The sequence below is a fragment of the Glycine soja genome, chromosome 9, assembly GCF_004193775.1.
Source record: "Glycine soja cultivar W05 chromosome 9, ASM419377v2, whole genome shotgun sequence".
Classification (NCBI taxonomy): Eukaryota; Viridiplantae; Streptophyta; class Magnoliopsida; order Fabales; family Fabaceae; genus Glycine; species Glycine soja.
In genome coordinates, this window is record NC_041010.1 from 887,482 (window position 1) to 901,922 (window position 14,441).

General features: G+C 31.7%; 3 protein-coding genes across 3 annotated transcripts; 1 reads left to right on the forward strand and 2 right to left on the reverse strand.

The window, feature by feature from the left end:
- Nucleotides 1-956: 956 nt before the first annotated feature.
- On the reverse strand, nt 957-1,759 carry LOC114425715 (NADH-ubiquinone oxidoreductase 20.9 kDa subunit-like). Its single transcript, XM_028392666.1, has 2 exons — nt 1,504-1,759; nt 957-1,425 (listed from the first exon to the last, which is right to left on the reverse strand). Exons 1-2 carry the CDS (start codon nt 1,655-1,657, stop codon nt 1,274-1,276), a joined length of 306 nt encoding a protein of 101 aa, XP_028248467.1. The 5' UTR covers nt 1,658-1,759; the 3' UTR covers nt 957-1,273.
- A 7,686-nt stretch (nt 1,760-9,445) lies between these two features.
- On the forward strand, nt 9,446-9,865 carry LOC114367704. Its single transcript, XM_028324901.1, has one exon. The coding sequence runs from the start codon at nt 9,446-9,448 to the stop codon at nt 9,863-9,865; it is 420 nt and encodes a 139-aa protein (XP_028180702.1).
- Nucleotides 9,866-11,347: 1,482 nt separating this feature from the next.
- On the reverse strand, nt 11,348-11,848 carry LOC114367705. Its single transcript, XM_028324902.1, has one exon. It carries the CDS (start codon nt 11,846-11,848, stop codon nt 11,348-11,350), a length of 501 nt encoding a protein of 166 aa, XP_028180703.1.
- Nucleotides 11,849-14,441: the final 2,593 nt, after the last annotated feature.

Sequence of the window (14,441 nt, forward strand, 5' to 3'; positions counted from 1 at the left end):
ACTTAAGCTTAATTGTATTTTTGGTCCTACAATTTGACAAATGAGTGATTAAGGTCCCTAAAGTTTCAGTTGCCCAAATAAGGTCTCCATACTTTTCAAATCAATGAAATTTGGTCATATTGTCAATTTTTTAACATCTAAGGTAGTGTTAACTGTTAATGACATTTGGTGATGAGGCAACATCTGATAACATGGTGGATTGGTGGTTCACTAAAGCATAAGTTCAACCTAACTGTTAATATTTTGTCTAATTATTAACATAGTAAGCTGTGTGAATAGCATTTTTGTGGCGTAACAAAATTCTTGTATGGCAAGACAATCCATTTTGAGGCGTGCCATGTCATTTGAGTCCGTTGCCGCATCACAAAATATATCCACATGAGCTCAAAATGTTAATAACGGGACAAAGTATTAATAGTTGGACTGAATTTAATTGATTTAAAAGTATTGGATGTTGGTTTAAGCAATTTAAACTAGAAGGACCAAAATCACCCGTGTCATAATACATGGATAAAAACACAATTAAGACTAAAACTTAATATTGAATTTTAAACTCAATGCAAAAGCTACATTTTTTCAATTCTAGTCTTATGTGCTTTTAGGATCAAAGTCACATTTAATGAGCAACACGAAAACACATTTTTCAGTAAAATTGCATTTCAGTCATCAAACATGATTGTGAGAGGCTTGGTAACCTACATTCAAAAAAGTCAAAGTATGATCAAGCAAGAAACTAATTCCAGGAGTTTAACATTGATACATACTCTATTAAATTTTTTATATTATCAACCAATTAGAAATCATTCTGGATATTACTTTTAGAGTAATTATTAGAAAAGTTAACGATTTTACCAGAAACCATTCTGTATTTAACACTTTCAGTGCATTCTAGCTAATCAAATTCTCATTCCATTGCTGATAAAAGGCACAAAAACATAGATTCCTAGACACTTAGATTCAAAGAGAACGAAAAATTCAATTAACCACTACATTGTAGCCCTACACCGGAATCCACAAACTTCCATACCAAATTGACCCACAGAGTCTCAAATATGACATTACATTGGCCTTGCCTCCACATAACACAAGATAAATAATAGAAATCCAAAATAAGCATGGTTTATCATTCCTCTAAAAGGCGAATGAAGTAAAGTCGTTACAAATAAAAGCTTAACAAATAACTGAAATGAAATGTGATTATTGAAGTTCAAACACTGGCACAAAAGAGGGTTTTTTTTTTGTTTTTGTTTTTTGATGAGCACAAAAAAAGGAATTATTTTTTGTTGTAGCGAGCTACCTCATCATCGTTGGGGAAGAAACCCATGAGTCTCCCAGCGGAGTTCTGGTAAGCATACATGAACCCACCCATCACACCGATCAAACCCCCTGTCACCATCGAAGGACCCCTAATTCCAGGCTTAATCCCTAACACAAAACACAAATTTCAATTTCCCAATTCGATTCAGAATGACACGTGGCGATGAAAGAGGTGAGGGTACTGACCGGAGAGGTAGCCGACGGTGACGGAAACGCCGGTGATTGTGACGAATCGGAGATAGTCGAGGGTGTTGAAGTTGCCGACGACTTTGGTGAAAGGAGGGTTGCGATCAATGACTGGGTACTCTGGCTTCGTCGATGCAGTGATGTCTGTGTTCATCTTTCCTCCTTCCTTCTAATCGCTGCTACAACACACCGCACTGAATTCTGCTACAAAAAACCTCAACAACACTACACTCTCTGTTGCTGCTGTTCTCACCTTAGATCGTTTATGGCCTCTATTGGGCCTTTCTTCTCCAGTTTTGCACTCCACCTTGGGCTTCATTATTCAATACCACTGTTTGGGGTAATGCTTAGTAGATAAACTAGGCAATTGCTACATACACTCCCCAATGTTTTAAAATAACCATATTACCCTCTATCTCTATTCCAAAACACTCTAGGTTTCCAGATTACTTAGTGCATGTTTGATTGAAGTTAGTGTGTTTTTGGATTAAATTCACAGTGGGAAATAATTAATTAAATTTTCATGTGAAGACAACAATAAATAATTATTTCTACTTTTTTATAATGTCGCGAAAATTTTGTGGAGTAAATTGATTCTTTTGTGTTATCCAAACACACTATTAAAAATGTCGTAAGCACATTTGACTCAAAAACAATTTTTCATCTAAAAATTAAACAAGCATTTAATACTATTCAGAATATTTATTCCGAAATATGATTTTCAACGTACTAATTGTTACACCGTACTAATTGAAATAATATTACTTTTAGTAGTTGTTACATCATACTAATGCACTTTTTTATGCTTGTACTAATGCATATATGTGGTATATTTATATGTTTGTCATAATCTAAATTTGTATTTGCTAGATAACTGTACAATTTTGTACAGACCAAGCTAGAGTACCCTACGCACGCTCCCTATACAATAAAAATGAGGTTCCTTTCTAAATTAATGATCTCATATTTATGGGAGAGAGACTATCATGAATCTAGACAAGAATCAATCCATGCATAGTTATGCCAATATAAACATGAAGATATATATATATTGGGAAATCTAGGATAGCTGCTTTAGTTTGTTTATGTTCTGTCAGGAGAAAATTATTTGTGCACATACAACAAAAAATAGTTGAGGAGAATGGTTTCTTTTTTTTTTTTTTTTGTCAAAAGAGAAATCTTCATAGCATCGTTACATACCTTTCACTTTCAGGCTCTCACTCACTTTTTCCGTCCTTTTCAGTTTCTCTCTTTCTAATAAATAATAATATAGCAGTATTTTATATTGACTTCATGCGTGGTTAACCGAGATTCTTTCACCACAAGAAGCTAGTGGCATCGAGAGATGTTTTTGTTTCAGTGGTGTGATGAGCCTAATAGCTAGCTAGGTTAGTGCCTTGGTGGTGACATTTAATTTGTTTAGTTCTTTGGGTGTTTTTGCCATTGCACCATAAAGTTCCAACCAGATGTCGGATAAAAACATCAGTTGTGTTTGTGAGTGCAAAACTGAACTGTCTAGTGTGCTGCAATTTCTTTAAATCTTCTCGTGGGTCAGCAAAAAGAGGCTGGACCAAAAGCCACGTTCCTCATTGCCAGTTAACGTGCTGACTCACTGACTCACTCAAATTGCAATCATTTCTCGTCTCTCCCTTTGCAAAGATTGCAAATCAATTCAATGACCAAATTGAAATCTTCAATAACTCTCAATTGGGGTCAGGGAGCTGTGGTGAGATTGCAAATGTATTCTTACAATTCACGTTTGAACTTAACTTCTAAAACAAGAGTTTAAATGCTAACTTGTACGGTAAGAGTTGGCTCTTATAGTCTTATATTGCTTGTATGGCTACTAAACATATTGTGATCTCAAGTATTTCTTCCAATATTTTCAATGCTACAGGGATTTTAATTTGGATTTTACTTATCCAGGGATACAGATCAAAAGCTGCAAATACAGCTACTTACTTTCCAAGCACCTTGTAAATATTTAAATTTTGAAGAAAAAAAAATCACCATTGTCCTTTGTTTCGCAACTGTTGTACGTGAAAACTACTCGATGTTATGAAGTACACTGGTCTTCAATCAAATATGGCTGTACCGTACGCATTTAATGCACATGTAAAGGCAACATCATTTGGTTTGATTACTTCAGTTATCATCCCGGATTAAGCTCACCCAAATCCTTGATTTGCAAGACCCATCTAGGAATCATCTTGCCTAAACTCAATCACAGATAAGACTGAGTATACTATGTAACCATAACATTCTGAAACCTGTTAGAGAACAGAAGAATATTTGAGATGTTAAAGTTGAATTTCGAGTACAAATTTGATTTTACATAAATTTTTGGGCGTTTCATGTTAGAGAATATTTCATAATTGAATCTGAATAGATTTATAATTAATTTTAAGATGAAAGAACTTTATTATCTTTTGAGTTGAATAAAAAATATTATACTGAATTTTGTTTATAATTTATTTTTATAATGAAAACATTCAAATATAAATTTTTACATTTCAAAATCAATTTTAAATAAGATTAATGTTATCAACATTTATTCAAATTATTTAAGCATATAACTATTTTGAATATCACATCTAAAATCAAAATCACATTAAAGCATGGAACCAAACATGCTATCAGTGATCTTATCAGACAGTGCAACATGAGCTAGTTGCATATCATGAAACAGCCTCAAGTCGATGCCCCATTAGATTGCTGTCTTGGTTCATCGGTAATCTAGAACGCTTTCTGAGTCGCCTTAACATCATCACTTGAATAATAGCACATGAATAATCTATTCCCATAAATCAGGTCTTTCTCTTCTCGGGCTTCCTGCTGAACACTTCCCCACTTTGTGTGTTATTTTAATGGCACCTTGCACACACGTCTAGACAACTACTCATGAGAAAAATAAAATAAATCGAATAAAAGATGCAAATTAATAAATCAAATTCATCATGCAAATTAAAATTAAATTGTGTAGTTAAATTTTAAATATTTTTATTTTATTTCTTTATAATTACCTATAATTTTATAAAGATTTTTTTATATATAATTTAAGAATAAAATACTGACATCAATTTAAAGTAATAATATTCAACTCATATTTTAAATACATATTATTTGATGTTATTCTTTTCTCTCTATCTCTCTTCTTATTAAATCATAATAATATTACATATTATTGTTATACTTTTATCTCTCTTTTTTCTTTCACTCTCAATGTGTCTATTATTATAACAGCGTCTACAATGCATAATTACTTATATAAATTATTTATCATATTTAATTTTGTATAACTTACAATGTCATATAGATTTAAACATTTTAAATAAAAATTTACTCTAATAGTAAGATTACTAAAATAAGTGTTTAAATTAATTTTGTGAATCTATAATACTTGAAAATATATTATTTATGATATAATATTATTAAAAAGGTACTTGTATAAGCAACTCCACTTCACATGTTTTAATGGGGAAAAAAACTTAAGTAATATTATTTAAAATTAAACAACTCATATCTTAGAGATATTGGGAGGGTCCAAAGATCATTACTTCATCATTTAAAAGATTACCTAACCTAGAAACTAACACAAATTGAACCTTAAATTTCCCAATTTTATCGAAATTAATAATTACACATCATGATCAAAATTAACATCTGATTCAATGAGTTAAAAGATGTCAAAATGAGCTAATTAGATTAAAAAGAAATATTGGGTTCAACCATACAAATTGAATCATTGAATTTTATTTTTTTTACACAATTGAGTTCAATTCTAATCAAACTAATGAAATATAATCTTTATTGTTTCATTCTTGACATATCTTTTTTATAATTGAACCAACTCAAATTAAACTTATACTTCTATAATATATTTTTATACTTCTTTTAGGATTTGAGAAATCCTCCTTCATTTAATAAATATATTCTATTTAATATTTTTAATCCAATAACTATTATTAAATTTTTATATATGATATATTTATGTATTTTGTATGACATATTGTTTTTATTTTTTCATAATTTTTAATTCGGTAAAGATTGTCAACTGGTGACGTGAATAAAACAATCCCCTTTTAATTGAAATGATTTGAGTTTGTTTAAAAAAAAAAAAAAGTTTTCCAAATACAAATCAAATTGAGTTTGGTTCAATAGACAACCCGAAATAAGCTTTTAGGAATTACCCACCAATAGCATTAAGTCTTAGAGAGAGACCAAATTCTAGCCAACAAATGCACAAGGCCAATTCATTTAGTCGAAATTGTATTTCTACACAACAGTTGTTATTTTATCATTAAATATTAGGAGTAATAGACTACAAGGAGTTAATAATCCCAAATGATTATATACTACCTTATTAATGGGATAAATGACCGTTCTGTACAATCAATAAAATAGCAATTTGATAATAAACACATGGAAAATACAAATGCTCAAAAACAAAAAGGATTAGAATGATTAGATCTCACAATCTTGAAGAATGTGATTTTGATTAACCTTAAACTAGAAGAAGAAAAAAAGGTTCGGCTCCTCGTGGAAGTTATGAGAATGCAAAAACAAAGAAAATAAACTAAGAGAAGAGAGAAATAGAAATTAACCCTACCCATCAAGAAATAAAATGATCTCTTGGGAGTTTCTCAACTTTTATCATAAATAGGATTTCTAAATCGAGCCTAAAATTTAAAATAAATATAAGGGTTCAAAAGAATTCTAAAATAAAATAAAACCAAGAGTCCCTAAATGAAGCCTAGCTAAAACAAAATAAAATCTAAAGTAAAATATCCTAATTAGTTTTTTTAGATAGTACACAAGTATTGTGCACTCCAAGTGAAGGTGTGCTGATCTCTAACCTCTTGATTCCTTCTTCTTTGATCCTAATTAGCCTTCATCTTATGCAAGGATTGTGATATCTCTTTCTTATATAGAAAATAAACCAAAAGGCAATGATATAAACTAGAAAGATAAAACTATACAATTTAAGTTGTTATGCATACTATTATTCAATGTCACCATTACATATATTATATTCTCACATCATTATTGTTCTTGTCACCCTCATCATCTATTATCATTTTCACAAACTCCTCATCTTATCACCACACATGTCATCATTGTCTCTACCACTTATACCAATTGTTTTCATCATCTCTATTTTTTTTATTGTTGTCATGATCAGTTGTGAATTAATTCGATTTTTCAAACCCAAAGTAATCTCACGTATGACCAACTGTAATTAAAGTTGTTAAAAATGAAATTAAAACTCAACTTAGAATTATAATTCTACGCTATAATTTTTTACATAGCTCAAACATATAAATTGAGTTTGAAAAAAAAATCTATTTCTGATAAAATAAGAATTCAAATTATAATTCTGAAAGATAATTCAAATTCTAATTCTAAAGCATCAATTTTCGTGATTGTTTTAATCAATACTTATTCATTTAGCTTAAATGTGTCTTTCTCTGTCTCTGTATTCCTATGGGCTATGGTTAGTCACCATAATTACTTATCTAATAAAAAAAATAGTCAACATATCCGGCTTAAATATCTATCCCCGCTCTCTCTTTCTAACTTGTGGATCACTAGTGACTTAGATATGAAACTTAGATCACACTCAAGGTAATAATCAAATATATAATGTATTCAATCAACCTTAAAGAAAACTATTCCTTTCAATATGCATACATCTTAAGAAATGTTTTGTATACTATGATAATAGTCTTTGTTTTTGTGAAATTTCCATACTAAAAGAGTTAAAGTAGTTGTGAATTAATTAAGTATTTAACTGAAATCATAAATAAGAGAATAGTCTTTTATAAAAAAAAAAGTGTAGATAATTTGAAATGGAAAGAGTAAGATTCAATCAAACTGTACCATTGATGGTCACGATCGAGATTCCACTTATGTAGCAGAATGTTTCTATTAGTACGCCATCCTTTCTATTTAGTGTCACTGTTTCCTAATTAAGTAACTCTTAAAAACACCAAATTCAAAGCAAAATTAAATTTGATGGTTTCTAAAAACCTGATTTGATAGTAGTTTTAGATCTCAGGTTTCAGAATGAGCAGTGTGGTTAGCATTTGAGGAAGTTGAGACATATATATCTATCAGTCATGTTATGTATAATCAGGGTCTTATAATGGGTAGAGATTCCCACCATATTGTAGGCATCCCCAACAATGGGGTCAAATGTGGTCATTAGGCATTTTGTTGATTTGAGATATTACTTTTCTATTTTGTTTGAAGTCACCTAACATCTTTTTTTCTGATGAGGCAGCTGGTATGGTACGTCCATTCAAACTCAGCTCCAAATGCTTTTTTCTTTTTCTTTATTGGACATATATAGCGAGGCACAATTTATATATAGCAGTACTCAGTGCCACTGTTTCAGATAAATGGATCTGTGAAATGTAGTCCCTTAACCTGTATAGCCTCATCAACTTCTTATGCTTGTATGTTGCTAATTTGCTCACATCCTTCCACCAACATGTGCTAATTATATTTTAACTAGATGGCCAAATGGAAATTTAATATAATAATATTTATAATGCACGCCTTGTCTAATGTTTATGACTATGTATGTGTTGAGTGTAATTTAATGTCTATTATGTTATCAAGAAAGATTGATACAAATGATAATGACTTATGTCTTTTAATCAAGAGGTTTAATATTTGAATCATGATTGTTCCTTGAATATAAAATAAATTGTCTTAGAAAAAAAATATTCACTTTGTATGCGTTCACAGTTTCTTCATCAAGTGGTTCATGATTCAAATCATGTTAACACTCTATTATGTTTTTTCAAACTCCAAAGATCTAAGGAAAATAATAGAGGGAGGGGGGCGCTTCTGCCGCATAAAAGAAGCATCCAATCCAAACCATTAGTGGCATCTGCAGCTTTCATTTCTGCATGCCATTCACATCCAAACACTTGGGGACAAACAAGTTGCATAGAGATAAAGAGAGAGAGGAAGAATGTTGGTATGTTTGTCCTTGTCATACATAATTGTTCAATCAAAGCATGATGACCTCCCAAGATTATTCCTCCTTCTAAGCCTTGTCTTCTTGCTATTACTAATTACACTGCCCCCAATTCCTCAACTTCCCCCTTCTCCCAACAAAAGGAAAAAGTTAGGGAGCACATTAGAGAGCAGCAACAAAGGAGCAAGTAAATAATCTAAAATTAAATTAAATGAGAGTTTAATGTCTATATATTATCATTTAATCGCAAATCGTCATTCGAATTATTATAAGATAATTATTTTAAAAGTCAATAAACTTATCATACATGCATGGTGAATTGTGATTGAATAACTATAAATTGTAAAAAAAATTACATGCATAACCTTTTTTCTCATTAAATAATGTGATATCCAAACAAAGCCTACCAAAAAGACTCCACCATGCCCAAAGTTGAAGAGGTCTTTTGGGACATGTTGGCAGAGCATCACTAAGACTTATTATTCCTCCAAACACACCCTTCCATGTGCTACTTCCGACATTCCCCTTGGTTTTTTCTCATTGTCCTTTTCTGCTTTAGCAATGCTTTTGCCTCTTCGTACCGAAAAAAAGGAAAGATATGCTTGTGCCTCCTTCCCCCACATACACAGGCTAAAAACTCGGTTAGATTGCCCAATCAACATCTTCTTTTTGGACTTTGCAGCCTATCTGCCGATTCTCATTCCCCCTTTTTTTAATCATTTAGAATTTTATCGTTAGACTAAAAAGTAAAAAAAAATATATAAAAAAAATCATATTTCAATATCAAGTAGAATTTCTTAACCATGCTGCCATCACACTATATAAACACACGTACATCAATCCATGCTTCCTTAGACCTCTCTTATTCATTCCTATAGCTATAGCTACAAACATATCATTCTATTACTGTTACTACTACTACTACCGCTTATCGATCACTCACTTTTCATAATGATGGGTAGGGATAGCCATGACCCCACTTCCTTTCACTCTTCCATTGCCCTTCTACAAGAGAGGTTTAGACAGCTTCAGAGAGTAAAAGAAATGAGGGAGGAGAGGGAGCTTCAGAAGATGCTCAATGAACCTAAACAATTCAGTTCCAACACCAACACCTCTATAAGTAGTAGTACTTATCACAATTCCAACAATTCAATCCTCTCTCACCCTGAATTGATCATGCCATCAAGGTCACCACCCCATGTTTCCCTCTCTCTCTGGCCAACATCTCAGGGCAAGCAAGAGGACTATAGAAGTACTCAAACCCCGGTTTCAATGAACTATGCACATTCACGATCCATGCAAGTTTCGTGGAAGAACGCCAATGATTGTGACTCTGGTGCCGATTCTGGTGTTGACACTTCTCTTCACCTGTGAGAGAATCTGTGTTAATTTGTTTAGTGAAGTTGCTTCAGATGGATCATGTAAAACCTAGTAGTGATTGTGATGTGACACAATGGCCTCTCTAATCTCTATGGTGGCTTAATTGGCACGAGTGTATTATCATCAAAATCAGCTTAGCTATTTGATATATCACTACCTGTTTATTACTAGCTAGTAGTACTAAGAAAATTAAGATTCAATGATAAGGCTTGAAATAGCATGAACATGCATGAGGGCTTTTTGGATATTTTGGTGAGTCACAAGATATCAACGAACCCTGATGATCTGTTTGGTTTTCTTAATTAGTTGGTTTTAGGTTTCTGCCTTAAATTTCTGGTTTTGGTCCATGATATAGTTATAGTGTATTTTTAGTTAGCATCAATCTTTTAAGATTGCCACAAATCTACTTATAATTAATCAACTTTATTTTTTCCTTCAAAAAGGAACATGCAACAGGGTGTGTTTAACTGTGTAAGTAATATTTGTAAATTGTAATATAACGGTAATGCGCCGTACTGCGATTTTGACATGGCCCATATAAGAAATTTTGAAGGTAATAAGATGTCTCAGAAAACAATGAAGGAAGGAGAAGATAGTACTATGGTTAAGCAAAGGTATAACATAAAGTAATAAAAAATGAACAAACAAATCCCTCTGAACAAGTAAACGGTTTTCATGCAACAAGATTTACAAAAAATACAACAACGAAGATGACTTCGAAGTTCAATGAATCCAAATTGTTTTTTTCTGTATGTTTGGATATGAGATAACCTCCCAAAGTCCATGCACCTCACTTGGTAATACATAACCATTTTAATACTACTTAAGTAATCGTATATATGTGTATATATATATATAGGATGAGGTGCATCGATTCAATGCACACTAGTGGGGCTTTATGCTGGGGCTTTTACTGCAAAAAATCATGGATTTTTTTACTGCTAAAAAATAAGATGTAAAAAATCATGGACCTATTTGATACCATTTATATTTAAAAACAATTTGCTCTAATTTGATCAAATGAATTTATCTCCAACGAAAAGAACAAGAGTTAAACATCTTAAATTACGGCAATGCAAATTGTGCTGCATGTTCCTTCATCACATCAACCTTCAAAACAATACCATAAGGGATCATTTACTCTCTGAAAATATCTTCTATTTTTATTTTTTGTTTTCACTTTTAATTACAAAATTGTTACCATATTTTAAATCTACTTTGTTCAAGATTTGTACAGTAAAAAGCAGAATAAAAAAAAGTTCTCACTGTTTCCTATTTAAATATTTATAACAGGAAACAAATTAAAACAGAAAATGTCTAAACAAGTGAAAACAAACAACTTGAAACGTAGTAATGGTTTTATGTCTGTCGGATAGAGTTTGGAACATGTACCGGGACAAATGAAATCCTTTCTGATGTTCAGGGTTGCTTGCACATGAAGGATTCTAATACACCTCTACATTATGTGATGTATTTTCAATTACCATGATCATATTCAATTATTGCATCAACTCCATGACACTTGATCACAGAGCTCAAGCAAACATTAGCAGAAACAATTTGAGCATTATTAACAAAGAAATCCCCCCTGGCACGGTTATGGATCCTAATCATTTGGGTTCTATTCCCCGATGGAACAAGGGTCCCAGTTGGAAAATGAGATAAATCATTAAAATATAGAGGCATTGGAATAGCATGTTTTAGTAAGAACTCTTCCACTTCATCAATAGAAATGGATGAAGCAGATAGTTCTTTATCATCTGGCATCAAGAAAGTTAAGTCCCTATTATTTGGCTGTGATGTTCCATTCAGCATCTGCAAAAGCATCGCGAATCCATAGTAAGATTTTGCTCTCATGTCACCTATTGCTGCTTGTATGTCTGTGCGGTTAAAAGGGTGGTTGAAAGTTTGAGACTGTGATTCTGCTAATCCAAGTAGGAAAAGAATGAGAAACAAACAACACCCTAGTAGGGCCATTTTGGGAGAGAAGAGTGTTTTGCTTTGAAAACTGATAGATAAAGGTAGGGACATTGTGTGAATAAATAAGAAGACAAGGGTGGAAGGGATGAGGGTGTTTGCACCTGCAGGGTAAAAAGCATGAGGATATCATCACAATATTCTTTAACAGAACGTAATGGAGAGTAGGTTGTACACGAGGAACCACTTTCTTTGAAACCATACAAAAACTTGATTGAGGTAGGTTTTTCAAAGTTTATTTTAGTACAATATTATTTGTGCTATCAATGGGGACAACTTAAGCTTTTACTAAGCCTCTAATCCAACCAATCCCAAGATGTAGCAGCACTGTTTTTCCTGGGGGCAAATAAAAAAAAGATGTGATGTGTTATAAGAGAACCATGCCTTTGTTAGCAATCTGATATCAATAAATGAGTGATATCACTTTAAAGTTTAGGAAAAATTATATCTTGATACTTTAGAGTTAAAGAGAGAAAAAAGATGTAAGTTAATAAAACCTGTTAGAAAGAGAGTCATAAAGATTAATGAGACGTTTGGACTGATGGAGTGTTGATATATCAGTAGTCTAAACTAAATTAATTATTTTTTTAAGTAAAAATTAACTTAGCCAAGCCCGAGATTAAATTCATATCAGTGTCCGTGGGGTGCAGTTTGTTTTTACCTGTCCGTAGGACCTGGACCTGGGCCACCAAGTTTTGAGGACAAAAGCAATTGGCCCATTTTATTGGTACTCCCTTTTTTCTATTCTTATATTTGGCCTTTTTTATCTTCTAAAAATTAATTTCTAAAATGTAGAAGAAAAAACGGAAAATGCAAATAGAATTCCGCCCAAACAATTTATCTTATCTATTGGGTAATTTTGAGACATGTCTGGAGTGTCGAGTAGCAAAAGAACAGGGCCCATGTGACGAATTTCAGTGGGCCATGGGTTGGGCCGTGGAAGGAATAATTGGAGAAAGATTAAAAGTGAACTATGAACCAACCCTTTTACCTAACAAATGCAAGGGACCATCCTATTGTGATTTGTGACTTCCACAATTATCAGTTTACCACAATGGAGACTTGCTATTTCAATGCTGCAACCTCCATTGACATTGACCCAAGTAAGATCTCTACAAAAATAATCAGTAACTCTTAGTCATCATAATAGTGTTACAAAATATCTACTAATTTTATTGATGATTACACGCTAAAATTTACTTTTTAATAGGATCTCTTATTTCAATTATAATCTTTTTTATTCACGAAATTTGAATCTAAAACTTTATTTAAGGGTATCAAGTTGGGTTCCTCAAACCAAAAATTTGTTGGTACTCAACTAAAGCTGAGAGTCGTGGTAGTCGCAAGGTCAATTAAGCGATAGCCTTAGGCCTCCTTCAATTTTTTTAATTTTTTTGCATATATTTAATTTGATATCAACTACTATATCGGAAGAGTAGTTAAAATAATGACCATAGGATAAAATGTTAAAAAGCTCGATTAATAAATTTTAACAATCTTAGAGTTTAAAAAATTAAAAGAATAAAATATAAAGTCAAAAACTATAAGAGTGGAACTTGGAGTATAAAATTTGTCTAAGGCCTAAAAAATTCTAGACATGAACCTGCTTTAGCCTAATCATAGATTAATTAATATAAAAAAATCTTCAAAGTTTTATGTTTTTTATTTTCAAATAGCTCATATAGCTAATAGAGTAAAGCTATTCCTTAAAAAAAAAAAAACTCTAATAGTTAATAGACTAAAGCTATTTCTTATTTGTTTGCATGTTCTGTAATAAAACTGGTTCCTTTATGTGAATTCGGGTAGTCCCATCGAATTGTTTTTCTTAGCCATTTGTGCAATTGTGAATAGTGTTGAGTTCTTTGACTACAAACACTTGTATAAGTAGCACTATATTGAGTTAATAGTAAAACGAAAAATTCACATTATCTATGATTTTATTTAATTTTATTTAAATTTGTTCAATGACAGGTGGTGGCTCCCGTGAGTTCCTGCCTTAAATAAAGTTTGAAGCCATTTTTTACTGTAAAAAGATAACGAGAACCATATGCATGTGTCTCTTAAATTCTTAATAATGTTCCACATGAAAAGTGTTATGGAGAAGTTGACCTCCATGGAAGATGACCCTGAGTTAGGTTTGATTTGAATAATTTTTAACAAGTATTTAAAAGAAAAAATTAAAATAAATTGAATTTCTTTTAAATTAAAATCAATTTATATACTTTATTAATTCCTTTAAAAATTATCTCATTCATCTTTTACAAATTTTTAAATATACAATATGATTTTAACTGAAGAAAAAATTAATCTGTTTTACCTCTTTATTTATTTTCCTGTCGGTGGAAAAAGTTCATCCAAATTGAATTATAGTCTATTTTTATGGTTATGCTGTTTACATAGAGAAGTTTGTACTTTTTGTAGTATTTGAAAATGCATGGTTATCATTGTGTTCATCATTTCATTAGTGGCTGGAAGAGTGATTATTGATTGCTTTGGTGTTATTACTTATTTGTACATAATAACAATAATAATAATAATTAAGATGTATGTAGAGGTAACTTAATCCATATAGAACTGCATGGGTGTCTTTTTC

Coding starts and splice junctions, on each gene's coding strand:
- LOC114425715 (XM_028392666.1), bottom strand. CDS start 1,657: ATGAACACAGACATCACTGCATCGACGAAGCCAGAGTACCCAGTCATT. Junction 1,426..1,503: donor CACCGTCGGCTACCTCTCCG/GTCAGTACCCTC, acceptor GTTTTGTGTTAG/GGATTAAGCCTGGAATTAGG.
- LOC114367704 (XM_028324901.1), top strand. CDS start 9,446: ATGGGTAGGGATAGCCATGACCCCACTTCCTTTCACTCTTCCATTGCC.
- LOC114367705 (XM_028324902.1), bottom strand. CDS start 11,848: ATGGCCCTACTAGGGTGTTGTTTGTTTCTCATTCTTTTCCTACTTGGA.